This window comes from Podarcis tiliguerta (genome assembly GCF_965153285.1).
Source record: "Podarcis tiliguerta genome assembly, chromosome: 3".
Classification (NCBI taxonomy): Eukaryota; Metazoa; Chordata; class Lepidosauria; order Squamata; family Lacertidae; genus Podarcis; species Podarcis tiliguerta.
Window position 1 is genome coordinate 54,976,738 of NC_139536.1, and position 14,117 is coordinate 54,990,854.

The 14,117-nt window shown below is 41.3% G+C and overlaps 2 protein-coding genes and 1 long non-coding RNA gene across 5 annotated transcripts in view; all 3 read right to left on the bottom strand.

Annotated features, from left to right (window-relative positions):
• Positions 1-2,397, bottom strand: part of ESR1 (estrogen receptor 1) — a 204,086-nt gene extending 201,689 nt beyond the window's left edge. For 2 of the 3 annotated variants that reach the window (XM_083434998.1, XM_083434996.1), the window contains exon 1: positions 1,377-2,397. The gene's annotated coding sequence lies outside the window, so the exon portion shown is untranslated. The remainder of the gene's footprint in view (positions 1-1,376) is intronic. The other variant, XM_083434991.1, reaches the window with a different exon arrangement.
• A 1,158-nt stretch (positions 2,398-3,555) lies between these two features.
• Positions 3,556-7,521, bottom strand: LOC310675058. The gene is made up of 2 exons (XR_014509905.1): positions 6,984-7,521; positions 3,556-6,813 (listed from the first exon to the last, which is right to left on the bottom strand). It is a non-coding gene; the product is annotated as an uncharacterized lncRNA (long non-coding RNA).
• A 424-nt stretch (positions 7,522-7,945) lies between these two features.
• The window catches only part of LOC310673745 (coiled-coil domain-containing protein 170-like), a 58,789-nt gene continuing 52,617 nt past the window's right edge, over positions 7,946-14,117 (bottom strand). The window contains exons 18-19 of the mRNA XM_083432336.1: positions 13,342-13,578; positions 7,946-8,847 (exon numbers count right to left, since the gene is read on the bottom strand). Coding sequence (XP_083288462.1) covers positions 8,659-8,847; positions 13,342-13,578 — 426 coding nt within the window. The 3' untranslated portion in view covers positions 7,946-8,658. The remainder of the gene's footprint in view (positions 8,848-13,341; positions 13,579-14,117) is intronic.

Consider the following 14,117-nt stretch of genomic DNA (forward strand, 5'->3'; position numbering starts at 1 on the left):
GAATTCCACTTCACATGTGGGAGTTCCCACATGCAACAGGGGAGTCCTGGATGTGTGAAGCTCCACCAGAGCTTTGGTTCAGGTCCTATTAAGAAAAGATATCTCTGTGAGATAATGTGTTTTGATTCACAGGGACTTACCGTATTTTTGGGTAGACATTTTTTAGCAAGAACATGCTATTAGACCCTTAGGAAAATTTGCCATGAATACCATACTTTTTCTCTCATATCCAAATGGGCCAAGAGCCAAAAGGCTGATTCAGTCATGGTGCCTTAGGAATCCATCACTGCCCATGACGTTCTACCAGACAGTGCCTGCAAAGTTACCAGATAGCAACACATAGTAGTTCCTGCTCACACTGTAGAGATGGTAACATGGTTGAATGCTACCATTCTACCATGAAGCAGGTGAGATAATTCTTTTGCTACTTCCCATCCAGAAGCCCTTCATCAAAAGAAACATCACTGCACTGTGGGCATGAAGAATGGAACTGCTGTCCAGGTCCATCATTGGTAATTGGCTTTTTGGGACCTGACTACTCCTCCTTGGTCAATTATGACAGGCAGATAGTTTGGAGATACGTATGCCTGACATTTTTTGAAAGGCAATATGCAGCAGTGGTCTTCCCTTGTCCTATGAATCATCCAGCGACCTTTAAAGCTGACAACGAAATCTGACATTTTTTCTTTTCTCTGCTGTTTGTTTTCTGCAATTTGAAAGCCTTTGCTGAACACTGTTTGTGCTGATAAAACCCAATAATTGATGTTTTGCATAAGAAAAAATACAACTTCTGTATAGGCTTTGCAGTGGCTGCCTGTTAATTACAAGCAATTGGGACTCCTCCCATTCCTAGTACCTTCTGGGTGAAAAACGGCTATCCTTTGACGTTAAAAATCTAGAGCAGCTTAAAGCCAGATATCTTTGCAAGTAAGGTTACCCCTTCAATATTTTGCATTGATGTTAATACATTCATTTGAGTTTAGTGAGTCCACACTTTTACTGCTTTACCATAGGCTACATATGATTTGTTTTTATTGATTTTTTTGTCTCCTCCTGTAGGTATTCGCTTTAAGTCGTCCTTGGCCAAAAAAGAAAAAAGCAACTAATAAATTTAAAAACAATAATATTGCTTGCTAAAGTCCCCTGGAGATACTTGTTGGCCCATCTACTCTCTGACTCACACGGCATTGAGATGCTGTGGACTACAGCACCCATCTCCCCTAACCATTAACCACGCTGTCTGTGGCTGACTGAGTCACCATTTGGATCCCCCTTGCTCCAAAGTCATTTCATACAACTTGTGCCAACAAATCCAAGTATTCTTAACAGGGAGACGCAACCAAATATTGCCAGGAGAAGCAAACATTGGTACTTACCGTGATAAGTTCCTTCTCCAGCTGAGGGGGCCCTGATAGGCCTGTGGCAAGTGGAGTGGGGCTGGGGCCTGCAGGTAGGCCCAGAGCCTGTGCCAGGCCGGGCAAACAGGAGCCGCTGGTCCCTCACAACCTCCGTGGCTGGGGGACTCTCTGCTGCTGGATTCAGGGAGACTCCGGGTCCCCCTGCAGAGAGATCCATCTCTCAAACGGCTCTGAGGAAAGCCCCTTCCGCTGCACTGAAGCCCTTTCCCGAGGCTGCCCACCCCACACAGAAGGCCTCCCAACACGGTAGGCCCGGTGGGGGGTGGGAAGGCCATGAAATGGACGCCCGGAGAAGGGAAAGGAGAGAGTGGAAACCTGGCAGGAGTTGCGGAAGGGAGCAGAAAGAGGAGCCAGGAAGAAAGAGACAAAGGCAGAAGAAAGTCCATTCCAAAATGGCGTTCCCGCCTTTTCTCTTTTGCCTAGAACAGCCGGCAAACCCACCTGCGGTGAGGCTGTTAGGCAGTGGAACTGTAAATGGGGTTGTCTCAGCCCCACGTGTATTCTATAAAAAGATTTTACTGCCTGCCAGTGGGGAGATGGGCAGAGGCAACCCAAACAGGCTCTCGCCTGCCCCCACTTCCTCCTACAGGAGACTGTCCCTCCTTTCAAGGAGCAACGTGTTGCATTCACTTCACTTTTTAAGGTGCACACTTTAAAGCTTGCAATCTGTGAAGCCCAGTAATGTCCACAACCCTCCCAGGCCAGGATTGAACACCTGAAAACTGTTTTATACCAATTTGGAACACTGATGTCAATATTCAGCCTATGAAACCAGTGTACTTCCTCCTCCAGAAGTTCACTTGGATCATGCTAGGAGCCAAGGGTCATCACGCAGCCTTTGTGGGCTTGGCTAAATGTATACCCCTATAGCCCCCTTGTCTCTTAGGGCAAGATAGCTGAAATAGGGCTCCTATCTTAAATTGAGTCAGATCATTTGTCCATATAGCACAGTGACATCTAGGTGTGAACTCTTTTTTGTTGTTTAGTTATTAATTCCAAGTGTTTATTTAATAAAGTTTCACTTAATTTATTACTCATTTGCTACAATTACATTTGTTTCACGACTGGTGCAGAACTAGCTTATTCTTCAACTTCCATTTGTGTTGGCTTCCATTTATTTCAGTGTATGATCCAGTCTTCGGCTGCCTGCAACTTTAGCAGTCTCTATTCTAATGTTTAGACACCCAACTACTCCTTCAAGGCATCAGATCTGCCACATCTGTTAGATTGCCTATAAAATGGGTGTGGGCTTTTTCCATTTCAAAAGGTGCACAGGCACAGCCTGTTCTCTTCCTCTCCCCCTGTAAGGCTGCTTCAACTGAAATGGGTGAAACAAATTTTAAAAAGAGCAAATGTATTTTCATTTGGAACTAATTCATTTGATCCCCATTTGTTTTTATAACTAAAATGGAGCTCATTTGTTTCATTTATTATTTATTTTGAAAACAAATATACACTGGTCCTTTCAGCTCTGCTTCCAAAAGAGATGCAGCAGATTGAATGCGGGGCCCTTTTCAAGAAAAGTATGTGCTCACCTACTGAGCCATGGGGCAGGGGGTGATGTGTGAAGAATTGGTTCTAAATTTTCTGATCTGATTAAGTCTTGATTAATGCTGGAAGCTAAGACTGCAATTGTATGCACATTTAACAGAGGACCACTTAATATAATGGAACTTACTTCTGAGTAAACAGGCAAAGAACTGAGTTACAATGCATTTAGACTGCAATCTTAAACCAACTTACCAGGGTGTAAGTAAGCACCACTGAATTAGGGCTTACTTCTGAGTAGACATGGTTAGGCATGTACTATTAATTTATCTAATTAATTTCAAGTTAATGCCAAGCTGTCCTCCCCAGCCCCAACAGGTCTAAATATTGTATGCTCCAATATAATGCCCTCCTTGGGACTGTGGGAATCATTTAAATGTTGCTTGTGATTTTAAAAGATTCCTTTTATTTCTACAAACATAAAATTGACAAATGTTTCTCAGCATGAAGTAGACTCAAAACAGATCTATTTTATATGCACACAAACCATGTACATGGCTACTATAATTTTACTAGCTGAATATTTGTAGCATATTGTAATGCCAGCCAATTGAAATGAGGTTAAATAAAAGACAAGCAGAGGCAGCAGTAAACCTCCAAAGATTTATTTTAACATACTGCCCAGAACAGTTGTTTAAAAGCAAACAGTAAAACACAAAGTTTCTACTGTAAATCTATAGCAATGACATTTCTGTCAATTCAAATAGTGATCACTAGAGACTACAGTCCAAAGCTTAACCAAATTAAAATAGATTCACGGTGTTTGCAGGTGGTGCTTATTGTGGTGATCAATGTTCCTCATTCATGGAAGTTTTCTTGCAGAAGTCACATGACATTGTCATCAAATGGCAATCTATTTCTTTTGTCTTTTAATCTGAATATATTCTTTTAAGGGAAAATCCAGTACATTAAAAAAAACACCAACCACCTGTTATGATGTTTCATATATATTTTCTGAAACAACCTAAGCAAATACAACATGCCCCTTTCCCTCCTCCTCCCCCAAGAGCATGAAGCAAGTATTTATAGGAATAGTTTGCAAAGAAGCACCATGTACTTTAACCTATAAATGCTCTCTGCACTGTCTGGCAGAGTTATTCCAGGTCCTCGCCTATTTCAACATGCCAAATGAAGCCTCGTTAAATGTGTCCCTTGATTTTTGTATTCTCTGAACTGTCATTTATGCTTTCAGCTTTTCTGTTAGGACAATTTGCCATATTCTGTTGAACTATTCTTCAATCTATTCCTCCAGTTCCTAGACGCTGTCATAGGAGCTGCTGTCAACAGGTACATGGTAAGATTTTTATGACACAAATTCTTAACCTCTCACTCAACAAGTTGACAGTAAGGTCATGGGGTGGGGGTCACCCTCCTTTGTTGAGTGATCTACAATCCTGAAAATCTCTGTCTAGGAAACCTGAATTTCTCTACATCACCACACCATTTGTGATACTTCAACAATCCATATGTCATATTAACCCACCACCTAGAAGCATCCTCAGTAGCTGGAAACTAATTGCTATACATTTATGATGATAAACAATATATGTCATAGCTGTAGCATGAATTTTTTAGGTCTTAATTCTGACAAAGACCAGTTGGTTCATTCTCTTCCAAACCCACAAATTATTGTATAAGATTTTATGGTGCGTTACTTTCTAAATATACAGTTTCTATTTTTGTGGAAGCTCTTAGTATATCTAGATTAAGACATCTGTGTGTGATATTATCAAAAACAAAAATTTAGATTTAAATAATATAAATTTGCCCTGTAAAATTTCCTCATTAAAAATTCAGAAGATGATTAAGTTTTGCTTTCAGCAGATACTAATTGCATAGTTCAATAACCCCTCTGAACTTTGTTCACATTGGACTTATTTTTATTTGCTTTGACTAAACGAGCACAGAAGCAAAGCAAATATTGTCAATATTAAAACTTCTTTATTCCCGAGTTGTAGCCACAGATTATTATGTCTTTGAGTTACAGTGCATGAATACAAAATCTTTCCCAACTGCCTGTGTTTATGGATCCATACACACAGAATTGTTCTTTTTAACATTACCAAATAATTGGGGTTGATCCCCCAATTATCATTACCAAATAATTGGGGTCAATTCCCCACCCCCTGCTTCCCTTCTGCCCTCTGCAAGTTTGTATTTTCAAGCATTTCAAGCATGTGGAATCCTATGAACATTTAATTGGAAAAAGCAGGTATCTCAGTGGACTTACTCTCAGGTAATTGTGTACTGCATAGGATTGAAGCCAAAGGCACATTAGCTAGGAAGCAGGTTCAATGAAATCAACAGATTTACTTCTGAGTATAGTCAAGTGTGTGTGCTACAAAGCTGGAAGGGTATTTATTTAAAAGGTTTATAGATCACCTTTCTACAAATGTTCTCCAATACAACTCAGAGTGCACTTTTAGTTTCCATTGATTAAATTACAGCCAGGTGTCTCTGTGTGTTTTTATGAAAAAGAAAGAAAGAACTGGGAGCTTGAGTTATGAAAGTTTTGAAAAGCTATTAAATATATACTTAGCAGCTGGTATCCGATCTACTCAGACAGCAGAACAGAAAAGGCAGTTTCTGACAATCCCTCTCCCTACAGTACCCACTCCCCCCAAATCTGCCCAACCCTCTAGGGTAGACTCAGAAGGGACATGAGGAGCTGCATCAAAGATGAGAGGAGTCACAAAATGATTATCATACAGAGTGACCACAGCAGCTTTTGTGCCAAAACTGGCCCTAAACCCAGATTGAAATCGATCTAGAAAATTAGTTTCCTTCAAGAGCTCCTAGATATGATCCGCGACCACCTGCTCAAGAACCTTGCCCAATAAAGTTTCTGTGATTCAGTTCTGTTATTCTATGAACCTCTGCTTAAAAACCTCCAAGGAAGGAGAGTCTACCACTTCTTGTGGGAGTCTGTTCCACTGTCAAACAACTCTTCCTTGTCTAAAAACTCTTACTGATGTTTAAGCAGAATTTCATTTCTTTTGACTTGAATCCATTGATTCAGGTCCTAAAAGGGCAATGGTCCCGAGCACAAGTGGACCCTGACAGATCCAAGCACGTTTGTCCACATCCTTGAGCCTTACTAACTGAAACTCATCCAATACAACCAGACTAGAAAGTGCTCCGGACACTCTTTGATATTCATCTGCTGTAACAGCAGAGTCAAGATCCCAATGGATTCAAGCGATTTTATCCTCAAACTGCTTTGCATACAAGTCATAGCGGTTCTGCTGCTTCCTTCTGCCCAAACTCTTAAGAAGTCTTGCACTACCTGGAAAAGCTCTGCCAGTTGGCACAATGAGGATTCAATTCACTCCCACTAGGCAGGAATGGTGATGACACCTCACCAGTGTTCGATTGTTTGTTTCCTCACTCTAAGCTCTGGAGTACACCAGGGAGCCAAGCAGGTTCCATGAAGCAGAGAGGGCACTATGGGGCAATCATGTCAATGGCCTGAACCATTCAGATGTCCCAGAGGTCAGACAAGGTTTCATCAGCAGCGCAAGTCATATCAGCTGGAAAACCCCCAGAGCTTTCTGGAATCTCATTGGATCCATCAGCCTCTGAGAGTGGACCATCCTCATGGGTCCCCCACCTCTGTAGAGGGGGAAATGTGCTGAAAGCCTAAATCTCAACATGAAGTGATCTGATCATGACAAGGGACTGATGTCAATATCTCCCAATTTCAGACCACCCTTTTCCTTCCCAGCTGAGAAAACAAGTTCCAGAGTGTGGTCTGCCATATGTGTTGGGCCAGTGACATGTTGAGACAGCCCCACTGTTGTCACGGCAGCCATGAGTCACCCCAGAGTCAGAGTCAGGATATTAAAGCCTCCCAAAGCCAGGAGTGGGAGTCCTCAACACCGCTTCTGAGACCAGTTCTGCCAGCTCAATCAGGGAGACTGCTGGGCAGGGAGGTGGGCGGTAAACCAGCAGAATCCCTAAACTGTCACAATTGCCCATTGCTAGGGACGCACACTGTAGATCACTTCCCAACTGGACAAAGAAATGGACTACAGCAACTCCTCCTCTCCGACCCTCCTCTGCCCTGATGCTGCACGGAGTACCAAGGTGGGCACAGCTGCGTGAGACCAACTCCACCCTGCTCACCCACCCAGGTCTCAGTGATACAGACCAGTTCGGCCTCCTCATTCATAATCGGATCATGGATGAGGGAGGCTTTACTCAGAACCAACCTGGCATTCAGCAGCAACAGCCACAGACTCAAGGGCTGGCTGATAGACAACCACAATTCCCCAGGTTGGAGGAAGGGCTAGCATATGGCACAGTCACTAATTGCTTTTGCCATATGCCCCTTTCCTGGTTTGTGCTTCCATACCTCTCCTTGTCGAGAACCACTGAAATTAGGGTGGCCCCTGTTCTCCCTAGCTCCTCTCTCCCAGGTACATCCTATGTCCCTTCATTTAAAAACAACAAAACCCCCAAATTTTAAAGCACACACGTTAAAAGCAGTTAAAAACAATTAAAAACACTTTAAACAGGGCAATAAAAACAGCAGCAGAACCTGCCAGGCCAGGTGGGAAAGACTTTACTGTACTGTATGCACACAAACTGGAGGGGTAAGAAAGGGAAAAGCAGAAATGGGAAGAGAGAAATTCTAACGGGAAGGCAGAATTGGGCAGCTTCAGAATGCAGCAGGGGTTGCATAAAGTGGGACTGGGATTGTAACTTGCACATCTGTGTCCCTCTGTGAACAGTGCAACAGAGTGTTCTTTTGCAGCATTTCTTGTAAGCATTAATAGTTGAATGAGGTGGAGCTCTTGGATTCATCTTTTTTGTTCTATTTTTTGTTCAAGGAATTCCGCAGCTGCAACTAATCTGTCATGTTATTCCCATTTGCTCTCAATTTTTAAAACTGGTAACCTGTCGTAAGAAATATAAATGAGTGATACGTAAGAGGGGAATCAAAAATCCTGTTGAAGAGCTCTCTTAAAAAAAATTAAAAATCTTTGGCACAGTTTTTAGGATGTTCTTCATCTGTTAACTAAAGACAGTTGTAATGTGGCAGCTTGAGTAGAAAAAAAACAAAAGTACTGTAGTGGAGAACAGCTATAAAAAGAAAGACTGGAAAGAATGCAAACTGGGATGCCTTGGTGTGAAAGTGCTGAACTGATTATTGTGCCCAGCCAAAAGAACATTAATGACTTGTGGAATACTCTTATCTTTCGTTTTGCAAAACAAGTGCATTGACACATAAACTTGGATCCCAAGAAGGACTCATGGAACAGGGTTGGTGGAAAGGAACTTCTATGGCCCCTAAAATAAGGGGACCCTCTGTGGTGGGGTGACCTGCGGCAGATGAACTGATCAAAATTGGGCTCAGGCAGCGTCCATGAGCAAGGTCTCACTAATGGATGACAACAGTAATAATGTTCTTCCCATTTTTGTTATCCAGTGCATAAGATGTTCAGCTGTAACAGAATGCTGTTTATTAAGATACTTCATGGCTATTGAACTTCATGGGTGTTGATCGATCTTCTGAAATGTATTACAGACATTTACATTTTTTTAAAAAAACACTCTCACTGTAGGCCCTCTATAATTTTATCACCAACATTCGGTATCAAATCCTGGAACATTTATAATAGCAAAGAGAAGAGGACCACCAGGACAGGAATTCTACTCAGTCCTCGTTACTGTTGCAAAGGGAACGTGTTCAGTGGAGCAGCTGCAATGCTCCATCTTGCCTCACCGACATATCTTTGAAGCAGACACAGGGAACAAAGTGATGTGGATGGGAATGGATCAGCCCCTCTAGACGAGTAATTATTTCATAGTCGGGAAGAGCAATAGTGGCAATATTGAGACCCAGCATTTGGGAGACAACTTCTCTGAAGTCCGCCAGCTGTGAAAACAAAAAGGGGGGGGGGAGAGATTAAATTATATCTCATGTCTCCTCCTCCCATACCAATCTGTCCATGCCATAAGCATCTAAAGATCTTCTTCAATTCTCACGCCATTTATGCTAAGGTGGGTGGTGGGAAGGCAGAGAGCCTTTGGGGTAAGGCACCCTGCCAAGGAATGCAGGGAGTGTTCCTGGTGTCTGTTGTTATTTTGGGGCCAGAGGAAGATGGTTTTGCTTGTTTGCTGCCCTTTTAAGATGCCTGGGGTTTAATTTAAGTTTGAATGTTTTATGCTGCTGTTTTATTGCTATTGCTATTGCTTTGTTTGTCTGAAAAGGCTTTTGTTTTCAATATTAATCCTAACAAAAAATAACACATTGCATAATGAAAATGTAAATGAACGTAAATGAATATAACCAAGATCATATTACAAAATTATAAGAATGTAAATAAATTCTATGGATTATATATTGTCCTCAGCCTTATCATTGCAAAACGTAATAGGTAAGTGCTGGACAAAGTTCTATAAATTTAGTTGTTTGTTGGCTTTTTTCTCTTATATAACATGTAAAATTGATTACTATTATGATGTTCCAAATCCTCTCAAGCCAAGCTAAAAATGATGATGCTTTCCACACTTTGTCTTTGGGCATTTTAAAAAAGATTTAAACCTATTTCCAGGGCTAACTCTGGGACTGTATCTTGTAGATAATTCAGTAACAATATTTTTGAGTAATTTAATAACAAATATCCATTCTTTTCTAAAATAATAATTTTGAATGGTAAACCAACATGTCTGAATTACTGGACAGTGTGTGTGTGTGTGTGTGTGTGTGTACATTTTGCACATTGACCATTACATCTCCAGCACTTGTCATCACAGTATATCCTAGAAAGTGCCACAGGGTTCTATCCTAGGCCCCTTGTTGTTCAAAGTCTTTATAAATGCCTTGGGTGAAGGAATTGAGCAGAGGTTCATCAAATTTACACATGACACCAAGCTGGAAAGGTAACTAAAGTTGCAGAAGACAGAATTGGGATTCAAGATGACCTTAACAAATTGGAGAACTGGGCCAAAACTATCAAAACCAATTTTAACAGGGACAAATATAAGCTTCTGCACTTAGGCAGGAATAACCAGCTGCATAATTCTATGATTCTATCCTAGGAACATACAAGATCTCTGCAACAAGGGTGCTACTACAAAGAAGTTGTTCTCTTCCTGTGGCTTTATGCTGAGTTCCAAATTGTTTTGTTCTGTCTGTGCTAGGAGAAAGGTTTTATATTGCTATTTTTGTTGGGGGGGTTGTTTTAGTTATTATATTTTGCATTTCTAATGTTGTATAATGCTTACTTTTGCAGAGAATTTTATAGATGGGTAGCCATAGAAATTTTAATGAAAACAATGATTATCATCATAAAAAAGAGAGCTTACAATAATTTATAAAATGCATAGAATGCAAACTATGGAACAGAAAATAATTGCCTTTCTAGTATAAAATCACACCAAGAAATGAATCCAATGTCACTAAAAAGCTTTACATGTCCTTTAAAAAACACACCAAAGTGGGGTGTTAGAATTTGGCAGGGACTCTTTGCAAAGATGGAGAATCTTTTCTCTGTTGATGGTCGTACTCCCTTGGGTGAGAGTATTTATTGGAAGATGCTTCATGCAGATGGTGAGTGAAATCAAAGCCAGAACTGGGTGGAGTCAGAGCCAATGGCGTTTAGCAATGTACTTGAGTATCACCGTCCAAGGTGGTTTGCTCTCTCTCTCTCTCTCTCTCTCTCTCTCTCTGGATGGGACATGTGTGTGTGTGGATGGGTGGTGTATATGCATGTCTGTCTGTTGGGTGTGATACAGTGGCTCTCTTTCTTTGTTACATAATACTGAATAAAGATTATAAATTAAAATAAATTATAATGAGGCATTATTGACCTGACTTTCACATACAGTGGTACCTCTGGTTAAGAACTTAATGCATTCTGGAGGTCCGTTCTTAACCTGAAACTGTTCTTAACCTGAGGTACCACTTTAGCTAATGTGGCCTCCCGCTGCTGCCACTGCGCGATTTCTGTTCTCATCCTGAAGCAAAGTTCTTAACCCGAGGTACTATTTCTGGGTTAGCGGAGTCTGTAACCTGAAGCGAATGTAACCCAAGGTACCACTGTACATGTTGAATTTATGGGCTTGGTCTATGCCACTTCATGCATGTAGGTACTCACATAAAACAATACAAAGTTGGAGAGGGACTTGTAAAACCCATCTAGTCTAAGTGCCTAAATGATGCAGGAAACCCAGAACTAGAGTATACCCAACAGGTGGTTGTCTAGCCTCTGCCTGAAGATGTCCAGTGTGGGTGAGCTCACCTCAGCAGAAATGCACATCTGCACAGAAAAAAAATGCATGTGGAACTCTAGCATGACTCAATAAGGCTAGATCCTTGACCTCTAGCTCTCTGTGCAGAAAGGATTTTTTTTTTTTTGTATGAAAGAACAGTCAGTCATGAGTCCTTGGATTTTATCTGAAATGATAAAACCCAGCTTCAGGGTTTACCACCTCCATGAAAAGTATTGAGCAGTCAGAAAGAAAGATGGATGGATAAATATTCATCTTAGGTTTCCTTTCCTGCTCAGTTCCAGGAAAAAAGCTGGAAGCGATTGTCTTCTGCAAAATATCCAACTTGAAAATTCAATAACTTTTAGTCAAAGCAGTTGAGGAAGAATTTGAAGTTCTGTTTATTTTATACTGCAACCACACATTAAATATTACATACTTCATTGCATGACTTGAATCAATGTCAAAATATATTCAGATCTTTGTGGTTCATTGTGTCCAAAAAGGTCTTTTTCCAAATGCTTACAATTGTTTGTGCTCTTTAATCTGGTGGTATTAGAATAGGTGGCATTTGATGCAACAGATTGCATTATCCTTGTTTTGAGAATAAGGACAAGCTGTCAGAAATCTGCCCAAGAGCAGTGCTATTATCAAATGAAGTGCTTTCTATAAATCAACTACTTTTATTCATGGAAAAGGGCAACCACTTCTATTCTATGAGTGCTGTGCTATACTGTGTGGGCAGTTTAATCTCAAAGCTTTCGTATAAAATTCAGAAGCCACTCTGACTATGAAGGTGTAAGGAAGGTCTGTCCAATATTTTGTGGGCCCTGGGAAGAGGCTTCTTCAAAGCTAGAATTTTCAAAGCAGAAGAGGCTACCTTGTAATCCCTTCAATTGTCATTGGACTCCAACTCCCATCAGCCCCACCCAGCATGGCCAATGGTCAGGACTGAAGGGAGCTGTAGTCCAACAAGCTCTGGACAGCTTGGAGGGAAGAAAGGTGAGGTCCTTACATCTACTCTGTGACCATTTGAGGTGGAATGAAAGAATCTATTCTAGACCTAGATTGTGGAGAGCAACATTAGCTGGGGAAATAAACAGCTCTGGCTGAAGAACAGGAAGAAGTGAATGCTCATTTTTTTCACATGGAACCAACACAGCCAATACACTGATCACTATGATGCCTGATTGCCAACTAGTCCCCTGAGAGGTCTAATGAAAAACCCTTTTTACACGTAAACCCCTAAAGAGTAGTCAGTGCTTTTATATTTGTAGCCAGTGCCCTCAGTATAATTACCAATATACTGACTCAATGAAGTTTGGAAGTAGGGTGCCAATTATGTATTTTTTATACAGAAGCCTTTAAGACATATTATACAGCACCCAGCCCACAAATTTGTGATCTACACAGCTCAGGGTGCTTTTGAGTGTTAGAGATAGGGCAAAAAGAGTTGGACTGGCAAATTCTTTTTGAAACTGGCTACCTTGAACTGGTCAGGGGTCCCTTTACCCTTACCTTGAAATGTAGTGATGTATTGAAGTGAGAGCTGGACCTTAAAAAAGACTGATCACTGAAGAATTGATGCTTTTGAATTATGGTGCTGGAGGAGATTCTTGAGAGTCCCATGGACTGCAAGAAGATCAAATCTATCCATACTTAAGGAAATCAGCCCTGAGTGCTCACTGGAAGGACAGATCCTGAAGCTGAGGCTCCAATACTTTGGCCACCTCATGAGAAGAGAAGACTCCCTGGAAAAGACCCTGATGTTGGGAAAGATGGAGGGCACAAGGAAAAGGGGACGACAGAGGACGAGATGGTTGGACAGTGTTCTTGAAGCTACGAACATGAGTTTGACCAAACTGCGGGAGGCAGTGGAAGACAGGAGTGCCTAGCGTGCTCTGGTCCATGGGGTCACGAAGAGTCGGACACGACTAAACAACTAAACAACAACAACCTTGAAATAGCATAAATAATACACTAGTAAAAAAAGAAGTTTTCTTTCACTTATGGAGTTTAACTTTTTGCAAACTAAAGAGTATTTTTTAAACTCACACCAACAAAAAGGAATATGACATTTAAAGTACACATCAAAAATTGCTTCAGATACTAAGTTTCTAAATGCCAAGAGCTGCTTGTCTGTCATATTGTTACATACCTGTTTCTCTCTTTTCATCACTGCCTGTAGAGTAGATTTAAGTGTTCCCAGTTCACTGGTAACAGATTCCAGTCTGCTTTTGGCCTTCTCTTTATCTTCCTTTGCTTCACGCTCTACATCATGCAACTCTGATTTGACAGAGGTCAGCTGCTTCTCAGCCTTTGCCTTCATCTTTTCCAGTTTCTCTTGGGACTTGCTTAGATCTTCTATGGTTCTGTCCTGCTCCAGTGTCCTAATCTGTGAAAAAATTCCAAAGTTGCCTCAGGAGGGGTGTAAACAGTAGGCTATCTAGCAAAAGGTATAAAGCTAAACTACATAAGATGGGAGAGATCCCTGCTGAGATCTCTTGAGGTTTACATTTTTTATGTAAAAGCAGCCAGTTTTGATTGCTGGGGTGCAGAGGATGGTCTGGTTAACCTTTTGCATGCCCTCATGCTGTTTTATTGATCTAAATCCTGCTACCCCAAATGGCTATTTGCCTTGTTGAATAAGACATTGTATATCTCCCCCCCCCCCCCCCAGAATAAATTGCAGCTTTGGCTGGGTGGGGGTGGTTCGATTAGAAAATGGTGCGAAGGGAAAGTTAAACTCCACTCCCCTTAACGTGGGGCTGAAAATGAATGCTTTGGAGTTGTAAAAAAAAGGGGGGGCTAATTATTCTCCCATCAGAATGGTAGCAGCTGGAAAAGCAGCACAGGGAGAACATTTTAATAAGATAAAAAGTAGCTAAAATATTTATTTATTAGTAATCAGATGCGGAGAGGGGGAGAAGCCAC